This window comes from Candida jiufengensis (assembly GCF_024610255.1).
Source record: "Candida jiufengensis strain CBS 10846 chromosome Unknown scaffold2, whole genome shotgun sequence".
Lineage (NCBI taxonomy): Eukaryota > Fungi > Ascomycota > Pichiomycetes > Serinales > Debaryomycetaceae > Lodderomyces > Lodderomyces jiufengensis.
Window position 1 is genome coordinate 1,147,312 of NW_026261561.1, and position 19,565 is coordinate 1,166,876.

Genomic DNA, 19,565 nt, shown 5'->3' on the forward strand with positions numbered 1-19,565 from the left:
TATGACACAATTCTAGGTTATTGACTCCGACCCAAAACGTTTGTGGTTAACATTTGAAATTATCTATAATTATTATATGATATACTATTGTCTAAAACTATCCTCTGATTGGTCAATTGTATTTATTTGATTGATTTCAAACCATGTCCGTGAATAGTAAATTATAAAGACAATAACTTTAGCAATTCAAGTTGAATTTCATTTTGTGGATAGAACGTGTGTTAAGTCTGCATTGTTACTCTTTCACTCTTCAATTATTTATTATTGTAAATCAAAATTTATCAAATCTTCTACAAACCTTTGAACAATAGTAAGACTACACTACAACCATGACCATTTTCTAACTTATTGACTCCGACTCGAAACGTTTGTGGTTGACATTTAAAACAATTTACAATTACTATATGATTAACTATTGTTTGGAAATCTTCCTGCATAGATTGGTGAAGTATTTTAATAAGATTGATTTCAAACCATGTCCGTTAATAGTAAATTATGAAGACAATAACTTCAGCAATTCAGGTTGAACTACTTTTTGTGAACAGAACTTGTGCAAATTTTCTTAGTTGATTAAAGTTATTGCCCTTTAAATCCTCAGTTTTTGCAATAAATGATTCAACTATTTCACTCCCCACTTTTGAAGGTAATTATTTCATCAGATCAATCATCTGCAGAGAAGAAACAGTTCATCGATCTACGTTTGTTTCCTAAACTCCCCTAAAAATAGGAGTCATACTACGTTCAGGTGCTCCAAACCAAAGTGCATCAAATTTGAGAACAATAGAATGTTATTAACGGTATTATAACCCAACCACATAACCAACAAAAACAAATTCAACAACGGCCATCATAACAATAAAGATATAACATCTTCATATTTGCATCGGTACTATATATATCTTCAATTCTTAAAAATGACTATTTTTTTTCAAGTCAAAATCAACAACTTAAATTTCAGATCAATAAAGGAATGATACACCAATTAATTACAATTAGCACTTTATTCGTTGCTACTATTAACGCTATTTTTATTCAAAATCAACCAAGAAATGGTGTTGTTACCTTAGATTTTGAATTAGCAAGTGTTCCTGGTTTAGATAAGAGACAAATTGCGGAATTGGATTCTTTTACTGATCTTTACTTCAAATCAATTGTTGAAGTAGGTTCAAATCGTGATCCAGTCTTATTATTCCTTGATACTGGTAGTTGGTTAACCCAAATTCCTGATGTAAGTACTAATTGTACTAAATGTTTACTTCCAAATGGTAAACCTGGATTATTTAATTCAAATAAATCTACAACTGCAGTTAGAACAGGTAACCCAGCTAGATCAACATTTTATAAAGGTGCTGCTTATTTCTATGGTGAATACGTCCTTGATGATGTATGGTTTGCTTCAAATTTTAAAATTCCAAAAGTTTTATTTAATGATGTAAGTGAAATTGGACCAACTTGGCCATTTGGAATTTTGGGTTAATCTCCTGCACCAAAAGGATCAGAAAACGAAAACGTTGGATGGGCAGCTTATAAAGCAGGACTTATTTCAAAACCAATAACTTCTATATCTGCAACAAATTCAAGTGCTACGAATTTACAATTATACTTAGGTGGTTATAGTGAATCACATTTAGATGGGGATTTTGATTGGTATCCTATTCAAGGTACTCAAGTTAGCGCGTTGGTTAATTCAATTAATATAAATGGAACTAACATTCCGGTGAATGTAACACCACTTTTTGACTATGGAAATCCTGCTCTTTATTTTAAACAAGAAGTTTATGATGCCATAACAAATTCATTCCCATTTGATCCAAACAATAGAAGGGGATCTCGTCAACATGACGCTTCTTTATTTAAAGATAAATCATTTACTTTAACTATACATGGCAAAAATTATACTATTCCATTAGTTGCTTTCATTAAACCTGGTTGTACTGGCAAACATTGTCCACTGGTAATGTGGTCACAGACTTATACTTCGATTGGATCACCAATTTTACGATTTTTAAACCTTGCTGTTAACGTTGACATAGGAAACGAGTTTATCGGTTTGGCTAATTGGAAATCATCAGATACTAATAATGTTGTTTCATTCTAGAGAGTTGTAAAATGAAACTTGATTAGTTCTGTCGTAAGTAGTTTTTATAGTTTAAATTTATAATAATTTGAATAAATTTTCTGTCCAGATATAATTTGAATTATTGCTCAAAGAGTTGTAAAGTATGCTTTTAATTCTTTTCCTAATTACATTCTAAGTTTACGGGATTTTTGATTGAGTTCCACCACATGGATAAATGATTTAGGTAGAAAGACTTGCTGTATAATTATCTTTTACTCCTCACCGGTTCAGACAGAAAATATTCATGTATGGTTTGTTGCAAAATCAATTTTGTGTCGAGTTTTATAACCTTCGATGCATTTATTGTAATCAAAATGAAATCTCAGAACCACATTGTTTAAAATCAAATACTCAACAAATTATGAATAGAGTCAAAAATGTACTACAAATGATACATAACAATAGACAGCTCAATTGCTAATTACGATACTATCTTTCAGAGGAGTCTATATAAATTTTCGATGATCTTCAAATTTGAAATATGTGAAAGTTTTTAATTTTCAACCAAACATTCAAATGTTGAATAACTTGTTTACTGTTGGTGCATTATTTGCCGTTATTGCCAACGCTACTTTGATTCAGAATCAACCAAGAAATGGTGTTGTTACCTTAGATTTAGGTTTATCAGGTGCCCCTGATTTGGAAAAAAGACAAATTGGTGAAACGGATGCTGTTACAACTGTTCTGTACTTCAAAACAATCGTTGAAGTAGGTTCAAATCGTGATCAGGTTTTATTATTCATTGATACTGGTAGTTGGTTAACCCAAATTCCTGATGTAAGTACCAATTGTACTAAGTGCTTACTTCCAAATGGTAAACTTGGATTATATAATTCAAATAAATCTACAACTGCAGTTAGAACAGGTAAGTCAGCTAGGTCAACATTTAATGCAAATGCTTATTATTATGGTGAAGGTGTTCTTGATGATATATGGTTTGGCTCAAATTTTAAAATACCAAATGTTTTATTTAATGATGTCAGTGATATTGGAAGTACTTGGCCATTTGGAATTTTGGGTTTAGCTCCTCCACCAAAAGGATCAGAAAATGAAAATGTTGCATGGGCAGCTTATAAAGCAGGACTTACTTCAAAACCAATAACTTCTATATCTGCAACAAATTCAAGTGCTGTAAATTTACAGTTATTCTTAGGTGGTTATAGTGAATCACACTTAGATGGGGATTTTGATTGGCATCCAATTCAAGGTACTCAAGTTAACGCATATGTCAATTCATTTAATATAAATGGAACTGACATTGCGGTAAATAAATCATCTATTTTTGACTATGGAAATCCTAATATTTTTGTCAGCCAAGAAGTTTATGATGTCATAATAAATTCATTACCATTTGATCCAAACAACAAAAGGGGATCTCGTAAATTTGATGCATCTTTATTAAAAGATAAAACATTTACTTTAACCATATTTGGCAAAAAATATACTATCCCAGCATTAGCTTTCATTGTACCGGGTTGTACTGGCCAACATTGTTCGTCGGTAATTTGGCCAGAGTCCTATACTGCCATTGGGTCACCGATTTTACGATTTTTAAACCTTGCTGTTAGCGTTGAAGTAGGGAACGAGCTTATCGGTTTGGCTTCATGGAAATCATCAAATACTAATAATGTTGTTTCCTTTTAGAGAGTCGTTAAATCAAAACTTGATTACTTCTGTCGTAAGTAGTTTTTATAGTTTTAGTTTTTAATAATTGGAATAAATTTTCATCGAGAATCAAACATGATTGGTAAAAGAGTTTGTATAGTACGCTTTTAATCCACAAAAATTTTCCTTCAATACATTATAAGCTTACTAGATTCTTGGTTGAGCTTTAGCTCACGTATAATAAACTCTTTATGGGCAGAGAGACTTGCCGTGGTCATTCTCTCTTACTCCTTCCGGTGACTTACATAAAATGAATGTTCATGTATGGTTTGCAAACTCATTTTTGTGTCGAGATTCATAACTTTTGATATATTTATTGTAATCAAAATGAAATCTCAAAACCACATTGTTTGTAATCAAATACTATGAATAGAGTCAAAAATTTATTATAAATGATGCTAAACAATAGACAGCTTAATTGCTAACTACGATACTTTCATTCAGAGTCTATATAAATATTCGAGGATCTTCAAATTTGAAATATGTGAGACTTTACTAATTTTCAACCAAGCATTCAAATGTTAAATAACTTGATTACTGTTGGTGCATTATTTGCCGTTATTGCCAACGCTACTTTGATTCAGAATCAGCCAAGAAATGGTGTTGTTACCTTAGATTTAGGTTTATCAGGTGCCTCTGATTTGGAAAAAAGACAAATTGGTGAGACGGATGCTTTTACTTCCCTGTACTTCAAAACAATCATTGAAGTAGGTTCAAATCGTGATCAGGTTTTAGTAACCATTGATACTGGTAGTTGGTTAACCCAAATTCCTGATGTAAGTACCAATTGTACTAAGTGCTTACTTCCAAATGGTAAACTTGGATTATATAATTCAAATAAATCTACAACTGCAGTTAGAACGGGTAAGTCAGCTAGGTCAACATTTCATGCAAATGCTTATTATTATGGTGAAGGTGTTCTTGATGATATATGGTTTGGCTCAAATTTTAAAATACCAAATGTTTTATTTAATGATGTCAGTGATATTGGAAGTACTTGGCCATTTGGGCTATTGGGTTTAGCTCCTGCACCAAAAGGATCAGAAAATGAAAATGTTGCATGGGCAGCTTATAAAGCAGGACTTACTTCAAAACCAATAACTTCTATATCAGCCACAAATTCAAGTGCTGTGAATTTACAATTATTCTTAGGTGGTTATAGTGAATCACACTTAGATGGGGATTTTGATTGGCATCCAATTCAAGGTACTCAAGTTTACGCATATGTTAATTCATTTAATATAAATGGATCTGAAATTGCGGTAAATAAATCATCTATTTTTGACTATGGAAATCCTAATATTTTTGTCAGTCAAGAAGTATATGATGTCATAATAAATTCATTACCATTTGATCCAAACAACAAAAAGGGATCTCGTAAATTTGATGCATCTTTATTAAAAGATAAAACATTTACTTTAACCATATTTGGCAAAAAATATACTATCCCAGCATTAGCTTTCATTGTACCGGGTTGTACTGGCCAACATTGTTCGTCGGTAATTTGGCCAGAGTCTTATACTGCCATTGGATCACCAATTTTACGATTTTTAAACCTTGCTATCAGCGTTGAAGTAGGGAACGAGCTTTTTGGTTTGGCTCCATGGAAATCATCAACTACTAATAATGTTGTTTCTTTTTAGAGATTTGAAAGACTAGAGCTTGATTAGTCCTGTCGTGAGTTTTTTTTATGGTTTTAGTTCAAAATAATTTGAATAAATCTTTATCCAGATTCAAAATTACTGGTAAAAGAGTTTGTATAGTGCGCTTTTAATCCACAAAAATTTTCCTTCAATACATTATAAGCTTACTAGATTCTTGGTTGAGCTTTAACTCACGTATAATAAACTCTATATCGGCAGAGAGACTTGCTGTGGTCATTCTCTCTTACTCCTTCCGGTGACTTACATAAAATGAATGTTCATGTATGGTTTGCAAACTCATTTTTGTGTCGAGATTCATAACCTTTGATATATTTATTGTAATCAAAATGAAATCTCAAAACCACATTGTTTAAAATCAAAATTTTCTATGAATAGAGTCAAAAATTTATTATAAATGATGCTAAACAATAGACAGCTTAATTGCTAACTACGATACTATCTTTTGGAGTCTATATAAATGTTCGATGATCTTCAAATTTGAAATATGTGAAAGTTTTTAATTTTCAACCAAACATTCAAATGTTGAATAACTTGATTACTGTTGGTGCATTATTTGCCGTTTTTGCTAACGCTTCTTTGATTCACAATCAACCAAGAGATGGTGTCATTACATTAGATTTGGTATTGCCAACTAATGAGGATTTAGAAAAAAGGCAAATAGGTGAGACTGATTATTTCCTCAAAGGCACAAATTGGCCTAAAGCTGTTGTTCAAGTAGGTTCAAATAAAGACTCGGTATTATTGGTTGTAGACACTGGTAGCTGGTTAGTTCAAGTACCAGATATTAGTTCTAATTGTTCTGCTTGCTTACTTCCAAATGGTGAAGTTGGATTATTTAACTCAAACAAATCTACTACTATTGAAAGAACTGGAAAGCCTTTTAAATCAAAGTTTGACCAGAACGCTTATTATTATGGTGAGGCTGTTATTGATGACATTTGGCTTGGTTCAAATTTTAAAATTCCAAAAGTTTTGTTCAACGATGTTAGTGATATTGGAAAAGGATGGCCATATGGTTTATTAGGACTCGCTAAACCTCCTAAAGGCTCGGAGAATGAAAATGTTGTTTTGTCAGCATACAAGGCGGGTTTAATTTCAAAGCCTATTGCTTCATTACATTCCAGAAACTCTAGTGGTACAAGTTTACAATTATTTTTGGGAGGTTATAGTAAAGCGCAAACAATCGAACCTTTCAGTTGGCATTCAATTAGAGATAGTAATATACACGCGTATATTGATTCATTTAGTATCAATGGCAAAAACATTCCTGTGAATAGTAACGCAACTTTTGATACAGGAAATTCACGCATTTTTGTGCACAAGGACGTTTATTCTGGGATTTTGAACGCTTTACCAGATGATCCAAACAACGCTAAAGGAAGTAATAAAATTGATTATTCTTTAATCAAAGATAAAACATTTACATTGACTTTGTTTGGTAAGAACTACACAATTCCATTAATAGCTTTCATTGAACCAGATTGTCAGGATCAACATTGTGGATTGATGGTTTTTTCCACAGCTGCATATAATATTGGATCAGCACTTTTACGTTTCTTAAATTTAGCTATTGATTATGAAGTTGGAAATGAAAAAATCGGTTTGGCTCAGTGGAAAGCATCAAACACTAATAATGTTGTTTCGTTTTAGAGAGTCGTAAAGCTCGCTAAAACTTGTTTAGTTCTGTCGTGAATAGTTTCAATAGTTTTAGTTTATAATAATCTAAATTTTCTATCCAGTTACAGTTTAAATGATTGCTAAATGATTTTGTAAAGTATGCTTTTAATCCACAGAAAATTTCCTTAAAAAGATTATGAGCTAACTGTATTCTTGATTAAGCTTCAACACATGGGAATTACACCTCATATAGACAAAGAGACTCGTTCCCATACTCCATACCGGAACTTACAGCAATTGTTTAAGGAAGGTTTGTTGCAAATTCAATTTTGTGTCGAGTTTCCTAACCTTCGATTTTTTTATCGTATTCAGGTCTCAGAACCATTTTTATTGTTTGTAATCAAATACTCAACAAATCACGAATAGAGTCAAAAAGTATTATAAATGATACAAAACAATAGACAGCTTAGTTGCTAACCACGATGCTATCGATCAGAGTCTATATAACTGTTCGATGATCCTTAAATTTGAAATATGTGAAAGCTTTTAATTTTCAACCAAACACTCAAATGTTGAATAATTTTATAACTATTGGTGCTTTATTTGCCGCTGTTGCTAACGCTTCTTTGATTTACAATCAACCAAGAGATGGTGTCATTGCATTAGATTTAGTATTGCCAACTAATGATCATTTAGAAAAAAGGCAAATTGGTGAAACTGATTATTTCCTCAAAGGCAAAAATTTTCCTAAAGCTGTTGTTCAAGTAGGTTCAAATAAAGACCCGGTATTATTGGTCGTGGACACTGGTAGCTGGGGAGTACAAGTACCGGATGTTAGTTCTAATTGTTCTACTTGCTTACTTCCAAACGGTGAAGTTGGATTATATAATTCAAGCAAATCTACTACTATTGAAAGAACTGGAGAGCCTTTTAGAATAAAGTTTTACTCGGATGCTTATTATTATGGTGAAGGTGTTATTGATGATATTTGGCTTGATTCAAATTTTAAGATTCCAGAAGTTTTGCTCAACGATGTTAATGACATTGGAAAGGGTTGGCCATTTGGTTTATTAGGACTCGCCAAACCTCCAAAAGGCTCAGAGTATCAAAACGTTGTTTTGGCAGCATACAATGCGGGTTCAATTTCAAAGCCTATTGCTTCATTACATTCCAGAAACTCCAGTGGTACAAGTTTACAATTATTTTTGGGAGGCTACAGTAAAGCACAAACAATCGAACCTTTCACTTGGAATTCAATAAGAGATACTAATGTACACGCGTATATTGATTCAATTAATATCAATGGCACGGATATTCCTGTAAATAGTAACGCAACTTTTGATACAGGAAATGATCTAATTTTAGTGCACAAAGACGTTTATTCTGGGATTTTGAACGCTTTACCAGATGATCCAAACAACGCTAAAGGAAGTAAAAAAATTGATTATTCTTTAATTAAGGATAAAACATTTACAATAACTTTTTTTGGTAAAAACTATACAATTCCATTAATAGCTTTTATTGAACCAGATTGTCAGGATCAACATTGTGCATTGACAGTTGTTTCCACAACTGCATATAATATTGGATCACCACTTTTACGTTTCATAAATTTAGCTATTGATTATGAAGTTGGAAATGAAAAAATTGGATTAGCTTCATGGAAACCTTCCAATACTAATGAAGTTGTTGCTTTTTAAATATAATAAGTTTTAGATTTTGGCTTTAGACCTTTTTTGAGTAGTTTAGGTTTTTTTAATTTAATATTGTGTTTTAAAATTTATTATTAATCATTTAAGTTATCTCTTTTTTTTTTTTTAATTCGACATGTATAGTCAAGTTTTCTATATACTATGTACTTCATTTTGGTGAGGAAATATTAGAAACATTATGTTGTAAAAATTTTGACTTTCTTCTTGAAAGTTATCTCTTTTCATTTGAACCCCATAATTTAAATTATCAAAACTTTATCTCGCTTGGTAGCATGGAAACGCTCCAGAATATATTTACTAATTCTAATAGAATATGCATAATTTTGATTATTAAGATATCAATTCACATCCAAAATTGATTATCAATTAACATTTGACATTTCAATTTGTAATTACATCCTTTGTCAATCTCATTGAATAATATATTAACTACTCATATGATCAATTTGTTATCATGAGTGATCCAACAATAGATTTTCATATTCAAACACATCAAGCACAATTTAGAATCCCTATTGAACTAATTAAAAAGAACTTCAAATCAATTCAAAAACTAATAGAAAAACAGAAAAAACTAACAAATGAAGAAATTTCAAAGATTAAAAAGAATGATAAAATATCAAATTCAATGAAATTAGAAATGATAAAAAAATTGGTTAAAAATTTTGAAACATTTATGAAAAAACTAAACACATTGATTAAAAATGATGAAGAATATAGATCTAGATTAAATGCTAGATTGAGCAATATACAAGAGTTGGGAAAATGGTGTGTTAGTAATGGTAATAATCAAATTAGAACCAAAGACCCAATGAAAGGAAACGAAATACCTTTGCAATTGAAAAACGCCACAAGTGAAATAAATGGAGTATCAGATACTCAAAACCAAGATAATGATGATAAAGTACTTGATTTACATAACCCAAATCTAATAAAATGGTGTAGAGATCAAGCAAATTTATTAATTGTCGATTACTTAATTAAATCAAACACATCTCAAACAGAAAATATAGGAATAAATTTATTAAATTCATTAAGCTCAACTAATCCAAATTTACCAAAATTAATTGATTATGATTTATATCAAGAATTTAATCAAGTATTCATATCAATAATTTACAAACATGATTTATTACTAATTATATCATGGTTTAATGAAAATAAAAATGTATTAAAAAAATTGAATTCAAATCTTGAATTTGAAATTAATTATTGTAAATTTTTAACATTGATTGAGAAAGGTGATATCAATGAAGCAATTAAATTTTCAAGAGATAATTTATCAAGTTATGGAAATAAAGAAAATTATTCAAAAGATGATGTACAAAATCATGTAATAAATTTAGAAAAATTAAAAGGATTAGGTGGATTATTAGTTTTCAAATCAATGGATAATATAAATACGTCAATAAATAACTTGAATAATCAGTTCAATTTTGGTAATTTTAAAAACCAGGAAAAAAATTCAACTCTTTCAAATTATTCAAATAATATGATGATCCAATCTCAACATTTTAAAGATTATCAAAATTTATTATCAAATGAAAGATGGGAATCCTTATCTTTATGTTTTATTGAAAATTTTATAAAATTATATGGTATAACTAAGAATTATCCTTTATTTATTTACTTATCTGCTGGTTTATCAAGTTTGAAGACAAAATCTTGTTATTATAATACTGAAAATACTGTGTTTGAAGATATGTCAATAATTGAATTCAACAATAATGATATAAGTAGTAATGGACAACCACAACAACCACAACAGCAGCAGCAGCACATTCATAATACAAATGGAGCTAGTTATGTCAGGACTTCTTCAATAGATGCCACTCCCCCATTAATCACAACAAACTCAACATCAACTATCACATCAACAGATCCAAAATTAACATCATTAACAAATGTGAAATATAGAGGACCAAATCATTATTACAAACAATTAAATAAAGTAAATAATTGTCCAACTTGTTCACCAGAATTATTTCAATTAAGTAGAAACTTACCATTTGCACAATTAATAACAAATATTTTTAATAATCCTTTCAAATTACCCAATGGCAATATATACCCATTTGATAAATTATTATTCCCTAATGAAAAATATTTAAGTGAAAGAAATGGATTGTTAAGACAGGGACAAATTAAAGATCCTTTAACCAAAGAAATATTTTATATTGATAATTGTCTTAGAGTTTTTCCAGCATAGATTTGGTAATATTAAGAAATATGAAAATATCATTATTCTGAATCAGAATCATCTTCTTTCTTTTTACTATTTTTCCCATTCTTGTCATCAGTTTCTACTCTTTTTTCAAAGACATACAATCTTGCATCTCTTTCATTAGCAGGTTTAGTAGTATCTTGGGAACTATTTGTACGTTTATGATGATATTCAGGAAACATCCCCCATTCAAATCTACCGCTTTGTTCAACTTTATAATTTTGTTCTCTTGCTATAATTTTAATACCCCATGAACTATAAGGCTCTCCTTCAAATACAGTTAGAATAATTTTACCGTTTGGTGTCCAATCTTCTTCGTACCCTGCAAAATCGTTACGCGATTGATCTTTCTGATTTACTAATTGAAACAATTGATCACAATTTTTGAAATAGTTGATTATTAAGTTTTGATGATCTCGAATGTTTCTGTCTTGATCTTTTACTCCTTTTCCTGTATGTGGAAAATTGAACATTATATAATCTAGTTTTTTGTACTTGTCAGTGTTATTATTAGTATCTTCTTCTAAATCATCTTCATCTGTTTCATTTGGTTTTACATTCTCAAATAATTTCACTCTTTGTTTCAATTTTTTCTGCTTTGAATTGAGGTTTAGGTCCAAAGATTGTATCAAATTAGTAGCATCAACATTGAACTTTACTTGCCCTCCCTTTTCTTCTAAAAACTTCAAATTCTCCTCTACTGTGTTTGGGTATTTTAAAATTAATTCATCATAAGAATCAAAACTAGTTGCAATTAAATTTTCAACTTTTATAAAATTTTGTAATATTAATGATTTAGCAAATGAAAAATCACCTTCTCCAATCAACAAGACTGTATCGTTAGGTTTGAGCGGCATGAACCCCTTTTTCACAACTGTGTTGTTTTGTTTTAATTTTTTGGATGTTTTAATTGATTTTGATTTTAGTAGTTGATTATTCTTTTGAATTTCTGCGTTTTGCTTTAGTTTTTCGTTTAGTTTGTCTTGTACTTTGTGACGTGCTAATGCTCCTTTAAGACCTTTTGATTGTACATTTTTACCTTTTAGTTTTCTGGCCATTGAGTATTGTTGTAAATGGTGATTTAGTTGGTGATGATCTTCTAAAAATTTGGTACTGTATAGAAAAAAGTAGTTCGAGGCCTTTAGATTTGAAACATCGTAAATTTGTCTACAATTTAATCAGTCTTTTTAAATAATAAATTCTAAAAACTACGTAATAAATAGAACTAAATAATCTGTGTAATAATTTTTTTGACTTTCTCCTTTTTAAGAACAACTTAGTTTCTCATCATAAATGAACTTGAGCTTCCGCAATATTAAAATTAGTATCTTCATCTCCATTTACAAATTCATTATCTCCCATTTCGACATCCTTAATTGATGGAGTGTGTGATGCTAAACTTCTTATATTTTCGAAATGTTCGACACTTCCATTTTGAGTATTTACGTCACTTTCGTCCGACGGGGCCACTATATTTGTAGATTCGTTTGATTCTGTTTGTACTTTATTATTTGATAATTCTACTTCATCTTCATCATCACTATCACTTTGAGTTTGAGTTCTTTGTGAATCTTCTTGTTGTTGCTCTTCTTCCTCTACTTCTTCTTCATCATCAGTTACATCTTGTAAAATTTCCTTAAACCCATCATCATATTCATAAAATAACATAAAAGTACCTTGACCACCCAAAACTTCTTCTTCACTTACAACATAGACGGATTCATCACTTATTCTCCACCATGTTCCACGCAATTTTCTATAGCAGATATAGTGCCCATAATTATGAGTACCATAATGAATTATAACTGCTTTTAAATTGTATAGTAATGACGGATTGTTTGACACGGAAGATGAGGTATCAATAATTGATGCAGGTGTTTGAACAGACTCAAATTTTTCAGTGAATGAATCTGTCTTGGATGAAGATGACGATTCCACGTTTTCATCTTGGTTTTCTTCTTCAACTTCTTCGTCTGCTTCACCGTTTGCTTCACCATTCATATGCTGAGCTTGCTGTTGTTGTTGCTGTTGTTGTCTCAATCTTTGTTCATCTTGTTTTCTAAAAGGTAATCTAGCATCCATATTGATATCATTTGGTTCCAAAATATAAGGATTTAAATCTAAGACAGCTGGAAATGTAACATTACTAGGATTTTTCAAAATCATATAAGTTTTTGGATCAAATTGTGATCTGTTTATATGCATGCATAATAATGGTGGTGGTCTATCTATAAATATTTGCTTTGATTTCCTACTTTTTTTGATCTGATTCTTTGTAGTTAATTTTTCAAATGCTTCATCTGTAACTTGTCGTTTTTGTAATTCTAGTTCAATTGCTTTCATTCGACTTTCTATTTGCTCTATAATTTTGGAATTTTCTTCTTTTGATAATGTTGTTAATTTTGAACCTAAAAATTCATGAGTTTGTAATAATCCACATCTATTACAATTAACATCTTCTATGATTTCTGGTTTGATCCATTCATTTAATAAATCGGTAATATTAAAAGTACTTGTATAATATGATTGATTTTGTGGTAAATTTAAACTTAATCCACTATTTACTGCATACCTTATACCTCCGACTTCACCACATGTCAAACAACCAATTCGTTCAGTTGTAATTCCATCAACGGGTGTAATTAATTCTAAGGGCATTACTTTATATTCCGCATCAACAATGTTTGGATCCACTTGTGCAGCTGGAACATATACCGTACCTAATTTACCTAATCTATTGCAACCAGAAATAACGTCTTTAATATTTCTAACATCTACAAATTTATTTTCTTTTGGCTTGCTGTTATTTTCATCTTCTGGTTCTGGAGTTGGTAATCTACTAACACTCATTTTTTTAAATTCTTTTTCCAATATATTCATTATTAGTTGATAAAATTCTTGTGCATCTTCTTGGCTATACCCACTAAAGAAATTTTGTTTTGGTCCATTTGGCATTTTATTTAATAATTGCTTTGTACTGAATTCTTTACCTTTTGAACCATATTTACCATTAACATTATCTAAAAGATTTTTAAAAGTGTTTGTAAAAATTAATTCAGGTTTTGGTTGATTTGATTTCATTGTAATTTTTTCACCATTTGCGTTTGTATCAACTTCAATCTCTGAATAAAGATAAGAGTCAATAAATTTTATTAAAGTTCTTGATGAAGCTAATGATTGTATTACAGAATTCATAAAACATGTATTCCCATCATTACTTATCCCTCCTAATTCTCCACCATTTTTCAGAGCAAATCTCTTTTCTTTTGTCTTTTTGGAATTAAATCTATTATAATTTGATCTACCAAATCTTGATGAATTCATAATTTTATTAAAGATTTGTGGGATATTAAATGAAATTTTTTCTTGATTTTGATTTTCTGAATTGATAAATAAATTAGTTATATTGTTTATAAAATTATTGAAATAAGATGTAGTTGATAAATAATATAGTGATATAACAATTAAAAACGAAGTTGAAAAAGTTGATAATAATTTATTATTAGATTTAAATAAAGACAATTTGAGGATTAAATTAATAGTTGTAAAATTGAAAATGAAAAATAAAATTAATTTTTTGTTAAATATATTAAATAACATGTAAGTTTAATTTAAATGAATAATTGATAATAATCTGAACTTCTCTATTTCATTTAGTTCTAAAATAGAAGAAGGTATCTGTATAAAGACAATTCAATGATTCAATTTGATTTGGTAATGATGAATGATGATAATTGAAAAAAAAATATTATAATAATAAGAAAGAAAAAAAAAATATTTCAAATTCTAAAAATGTATAAATTATTATTATTAACTTAATGAAACTTTGATTGAGATGATATAATGAAAATATGATCTTCAATTGCTTTGAATTTGATATGATTCGAGCTATATGAATAATTAGTTGATTGAATTATTGATTCTCTAAGTTGATCATAAAACTAATACAAAAATAATGATATTAATGTTATAAATTTTTGTAGCCATTTCTTTTTTTTCCCCATATATAATAATTGCTTATTTTTTAGTATCAGTTTACAGAGAGATAAAAAGTAAGAAGAAACAAGAATAATTTGACTTCAAATGGTATAAAAAAGTGAAGAGCAGATTGAAGAGATCATAAAGTAAAGTTTGTAATTAATTTTATTTATTTATTTATATATTTAAAAAATTAATCATTTTCCCCAACCACATTTTATAGGTCTACCATTTAAATTAAAACCAGCTAATTGTATTATAGCTAAAGCAGCTCTTTCATGAGAATCATATTTAACAAAAGCATAACCTCTTTCTGGATGAAATTTGAAATCTACTATGTAACCGAAATTTTGTAATAATGGAATCAATTCTTGTTGTTGAGTAAAATGAGCAATATTACCTAAATAAACTGTTGTTTGCCATGATGGTGTTTGTCTTAATACTATATCATAAGATTGAGGTGACATAACTGTTATATTATTATTGTTGTTGTTGTTGTTGTTGTTGCTGTTGTTTTGTTGTTGTTGTTGTTGTTGATTTGACCCTATACCATTACCATTCAATTGTTGATGTGAAGATTGTTGTGAAAGAGTACCATTAGATCCTAAATCATGCAACATCAAACCATTTAATCCCGAGTTCTGTGGTGATTGACCATTTTGTGTATATTGATTTTGATATTTATTATTGTTGATATTATTATTTCTAAATTGATGACGATTATTATTCATATTATTATGACTTCTATAACCATTATTATAATTATTTTGTGAGTATCCTCCACCATTACTAAAGTTATTATTATTATTATTTTGTTGCTTATGTGATGCCCAATTACATCTTATTGCTCTACCACCTAACCATTCTCCATTCATTGTTTGTAAAGCTAATTCTGCATCTTCTTTTTTATTAAATGATACAAATCCATAACCCCTTGATCTTGAAGTCTGCATATCCCACATCACATGAGCCTGTTTTAGTGAACCAAATTTTTCAAAAGCTTTTTTCAATGATTCATCATTTACTTCTGAACTTAGATCTCCAACAAAAATGTTATATAAAGGATCTTCTAATGAATTATTATTTGTAATTGTTGCTGATTGATAAGCCCAATTTACTTTTATTTCACTATTATTAATTAATTTACCATTTAACGTACTTAATGCCATATCAGCATCTTGATTTTCATCAAATTCAATAAACGCGTAATTAAAACCCAAATTATTTTTATCATTTAATAATTTAATTGATTTAATGGGTTTTGCTACTGAAAACAATTCACTAATCTGATCTTCTGACGCGGATTTTGGTAAATTTCCAACATATAATATTTTATTTGACATTTCACGTCCACCATCAACAGCAGAAGCTACAATTTCTGGTTGTTGTTGTGGAGTTTGTTGTTGAGCTTCTTCTTGTGATTGTTCTTGTGATGGTTGCGATTCAGTGGTTGTGGTGGATTGTTCAGTAATGTGATTTGTTGACTGAGTCGGTTGATCTTCAAGTTTATTTGTGGTATTACTATTAGTTTCTGACATTTTTATTTAATATTGATGAATCGAGTTATAGATAATTTATAAAAAATGATTGATAAAGTTATGGATACTTTTTTGTAGCTTAATTGAAATGCAAAAAATTTAAAAATCGATCGTAACGTAACAAATACTTTTTTTCAGTATGATTTATTTGATATATGAATTAAAATTTATACTTTTAGCTAATTATTGATCTTTCGAGAATATTAATTATCAAATGATTGATTATGATATAGATGATATAATTGTGCTCTATTCTTTAAGTCTATAATTTAAGTTGATGAAATCAAAGCTTATTGATGAAAGAAACAATATTGTAAAAACTAAAAAGGTGTTGAAAATTAACTCTAAAAAAAAATAATAAAAAAAATCGTTGAAATTTTGTTGAAAAAAAAAAATAAAAAATTTATTTTGTGATTTTTGTCTTATGTTTCTTGTGTCTTATATTTCTTTTTTTGTTTATTATTAATTCAATAACTAAATATTTATCATTGCCTTGAAGTCCACAAAATTTGAGAGACTTGAAGTGTCACAATAGTAATAGTGGTTGAATTAATGGAAAGAGTTCGTCTTAAATTTTCACTTTGACGTTTACTAAATGTTCAATTTCTTACTGAATTGAATGAAAGACTATTTGCGGAATCAATTGATTTATATATCCGAAAACTAAAGTCTTATATTGTTTCAACAAGGTGGTTATCGTGCAACGATTACTGCCAATACCTCTTGAGTAAAATTTCCATGATAAAAACTCTCTCGATAAATTAATTTAAAGTCTTTTGATCAGAATTCAATTCATATTGTTCTTTAATACCACCGAGTATCAAAAGTTGTCCACACGAAACTTTGTGAAGTGAAAATTTCTGTCTTTTCGTTGTTTTTATAAAATTCACTGGGGTTGTTAGAATGTTGTTAGCGTTCCAATGAAAAAGCTAAATTTCAAACCTACCATTGCATGTATCAAAAAGTCTTTTCTATAATTCTTAAAATTTTGCAACCAAAAACTGTCAAATCTAATTAAACATTCAAATAAGGACTGATTTCAATCTCCCTTTTTTAAATTTGGGCTGACTCAAACTTTTTAAATCTACTGATTTCTCTTTGTTTGTACCCCTTCTAATTATCCCGCTAATGGTTGCATGATCTGTATTGAGTAATGTCTAAACAAGCGAATGTAAAAAAAAATGTGTTCAGCCGCTTAGTGTCTCTTTTTGTAAATTTTGAAAAAAAATAAATTCACTTACATAAAAAAAAAATAATGATCTGTGAAACTATATGATTAGAATAGTTATAAAAGAGGCAAGAGATATAAAACGAATTAAAACTTTACTAGAAGATAATAAATGGTTGAATAGGTCAAGAAAAATAGAGAATGTAAATGATCAATACTATGTTTATACAACTTTAAAAGAGTTACCATCAGAATTTTCAGCTTTTCAACACGATTATTATAACGGTGAAGATGACCAAAAACAGGAGAAGAAATGCACATTGGAGTCGATAGTAGAAGATTATAATAAAACTCACAACTCAAATTTAAATCTACCGAGAAGATGGTCAATATACCCACCAATGTTGTTATTTAATAACCCAAATACTTTGGAAACTACCAACAATAATATACCAACAGACCTTTGCCAATTGATACTACAACACCAATTGGATTTATTTGGAACAAACAACTTAACTCACATTGCAATAAATAAACCAATTACAGAATCAAATAATGTCATGAGAAAACCATTAAATATATTACCAATTTATGGAGATTTTGGACCCAATTTACCTAACGATCATTACCCAACTTCCAAAGATTTTCAGGAAGCATTTTGGTGTACTGTAACTCAAAATGGAATATATCAAACTTGGAGTCCTGAATATACAATGTTTTCAAGAGGTAATATCAAGGAGAAGAAAAGAATTCTTGACAATTTCCAAAATTTAAAAGGTACGGTAGTGATTGATTTTTATTGTGGTATTGGATATTTTTCGTTAAGTTATTTAAAAAATGGTGGGAAATTATTTTGTTGGGAATTGAATCCTTGGTCAATTGAAGGATTTAGAAGAAGTTTGGAGAAAAAAGGATATAAATATAAAATTATCAAGGAAAATGAAAAGGAATTTGAAATTAATAATGAAATTAATAATTATGATGCTTTTTTGTTTCTAGAGAGTAATGAGAATATTCCAATACGATTGAATAACGTTCCTAGCAATAGCTTAAATATAAGTCATATAAATTTAGGTTTATTGCCAACATCAAAACCAAGTTGGTCAATTGCTAAAAAAACGGTACTACAAAAATCCAAGATCAACAAAGTTAATGGTGTATCAACAATTATACATGTACATGAAAACGTTCATATAAATGAATTTGAAAATTTAAAATTTAAAATAGAGAAAGAGTTCAGTAGTAAAGTTATTCATATTGAAAAAATTAAAACTTTTGCTCCTGATATTTGGCATGTTGTTTTTGATGTCGAAATGTGAAAAAAAGGGGAAAATTTGTTTATGCAGATGCAAATAGGGAGCAAATTTTATAATCTATTATGGCACTTGATCTCGGAGTTATTTTAGTATAAATTTGAAGAATCTTTTCATAAAATCATGTAGGAGAATAAATATTAATACTTGAATGGATAATTTTATTGCCGTACATTAAGCTTTTCTCTTGGTTATATAATTCTCGTAATTAAGTTTAATTTTTTGAATTCTATTTTAGATGATAAGCCTATAGAAGAATAAGTTTATTTTGATTGAATTTAATGATTGAGGCTGAATCAAAAATGATTTTGAATGATTCAATGCTACCATCTATTGTTTAAAAATACGAAACTTTGCATTATATAGTCAAAAAAATAATACGAATTTTTAAATGCACTTTTTTACACAATTTTTCTTTTTATTTGGTAAGGGTTTATTAGTTTAATAATTTGTAGTCGTATTGAGTTTTTTCCATTGTATTACTTCCAGTTGTTGGTTCATAACTTGATCATTCATAACTGTATTTTATAATTAATTGGAATCTAGCTTGATAAATTATAGCTTGAT

The 19,565-nt window shown here is 29.0% G+C and overlaps 10 protein-coding genes across 10 annotated transcripts; 7 read left to right on the forward strand and 3 right to left on the reverse strand. All coding sequences in view use genetic code 12, as the record gives it.

The window, feature by feature from the left end:
• Nucleotides 1–970: 970 nt before the first annotated feature.
• KGF54_003538 (pepsin-like aspartic protease) lies at nt 971–2,098 on the forward strand (the record flags this gene model as incomplete). Its single annotated transcript, XM_051764137.1, has 2 exons — nt 971–1,472; nt 1,536–2,098. The coding sequence occupies 2 exons, from the start codon at nt 971–973 to the stop codon at nt 2,096–2,098; spliced, it is 1,065 nt and encodes a 354-aa protein (XP_051619598.1).
• Nucleotides 2,099–2,635: 537 nt separating this feature from the next.
• Nucleotides 2,636–3,763, forward strand: KGF54_003539 (uncharacterized protein; the record flags this gene model as incomplete). Its single annotated transcript, XM_051764138.1, has 1 exon — nt 2,636–3,763. One exon carries the CDS (start codon nt 2,636–2,638, stop codon nt 3,761–3,763), a length of 1,128 nt encoding a protein of 375 aa, XP_051619599.1.
• A 539-nt stretch (nt 3,764–4,302) lies between these two features.
• Nucleotides 4,303–5,427, forward strand: KGF54_003540 (pepsin-like aspartic protease; the record flags this gene model as incomplete). Its single annotated transcript, XM_051764140.1, has 1 exon — nt 4,303–5,427. One exon carries the CDS (start codon nt 4,303–4,305, stop codon nt 5,425–5,427), a length of 1,125 nt encoding a protein of 374 aa, XP_051619600.1.
• A 540-nt stretch (nt 5,428–5,967) lies between these two features.
• Nucleotides 5,968–7,098, forward strand: KGF54_003541 (pepsin-like aspartic protease; the record flags this gene model as incomplete). The annotated part of the gene is made up of 1 exon (XM_051764141.1): nt 5,968–7,098. One exon carries the CDS (start codon nt 5,968–5,970, stop codon nt 7,096–7,098), a length of 1,131 nt encoding a protein of 376 aa, XP_051619601.1.
• A 536-nt stretch (nt 7,099–7,634) lies between these two features.
• KGF54_003542 (pepsin-like aspartic protease) lies at nt 7,635–8,765 on the forward strand (the record flags this gene model as incomplete). Its single annotated transcript, XM_051764142.1, has 1 exon — nt 7,635–8,765. One exon carries the CDS (start codon nt 7,635–7,637, stop codon nt 8,763–8,765), a length of 1,131 nt encoding a protein of 376 aa, XP_051619602.1.
• Nucleotides 8,766–9,231: 466 nt separating this feature from the next.
• Nucleotides 9,232–10,986, forward strand: KGF54_003543 (glucose-induced degradation complex subunit; the record flags this gene model as incomplete). Its single annotated transcript, XM_051764143.1, has 1 exon — nt 9,232–10,986. The coding sequence occupies one exon, from the start codon at nt 9,232–9,234 to the stop codon at nt 10,984–10,986; it is 1,755 nt and encodes a 584-aa protein (XP_051619603.1).
• A 32-nt stretch (nt 10,987–11,018) lies between these two features.
• Nucleotides 11,019–12,059, reverse strand: KGF54_003544 (25S rRNA (uracil2634-N3)-methyltransferase; the record flags this gene model as incomplete). Its single annotated transcript, XM_051764144.1, has 1 exon — nt 11,019–12,059. One exon carries the CDS (start codon nt 12,057–12,059, stop codon nt 11,019–11,021), a length of 1,041 nt encoding a protein of 346 aa, XP_051619604.1.
• Nucleotides 12,060–12,288: 229 nt separating this feature from the next.
• UBP1 (ubiquitin-specific protease) lies at nt 12,289–14,325 on the reverse strand (the record flags this gene model as incomplete). Its single annotated transcript, XM_051764145.1, has 1 exon — nt 12,289–14,325. The coding sequence occupies one exon, from the start codon at nt 14,323–14,325 to the stop codon at nt 12,289–12,291; it is 2,037 nt and encodes a 678-aa protein (XP_051619605.1).
• Nucleotides 14,326–15,176: 851 nt separating this feature from the next.
• KGF54_003546 (uncharacterized protein) lies at nt 15,177–16,517 on the reverse strand (the record flags this gene model as incomplete). The annotated part of the gene is made up of 1 exon (XM_051764146.1): nt 15,177–16,517. The coding sequence occupies one exon, from the start codon at nt 16,515–16,517 to the stop codon at nt 15,177–15,179; it is 1,341 nt and encodes a 446-aa protein (XP_051619606.1).
• Nucleotides 16,518–17,789: 1,272 nt separating this feature from the next.
• Nucleotides 17,790–19,004, forward strand: TRM12 (Trm12p; the record flags this gene model as incomplete). The annotated part of the gene is made up of 1 exon (XM_051764147.1): nt 17,790–19,004. The coding sequence occupies one exon, from the start codon at nt 17,790–17,792 to the stop codon at nt 19,002–19,004; it is 1,215 nt and encodes a 404-aa protein (XP_051619607.1).
• Nucleotides 19,005–19,565: the final 561 nt, after the last annotated feature.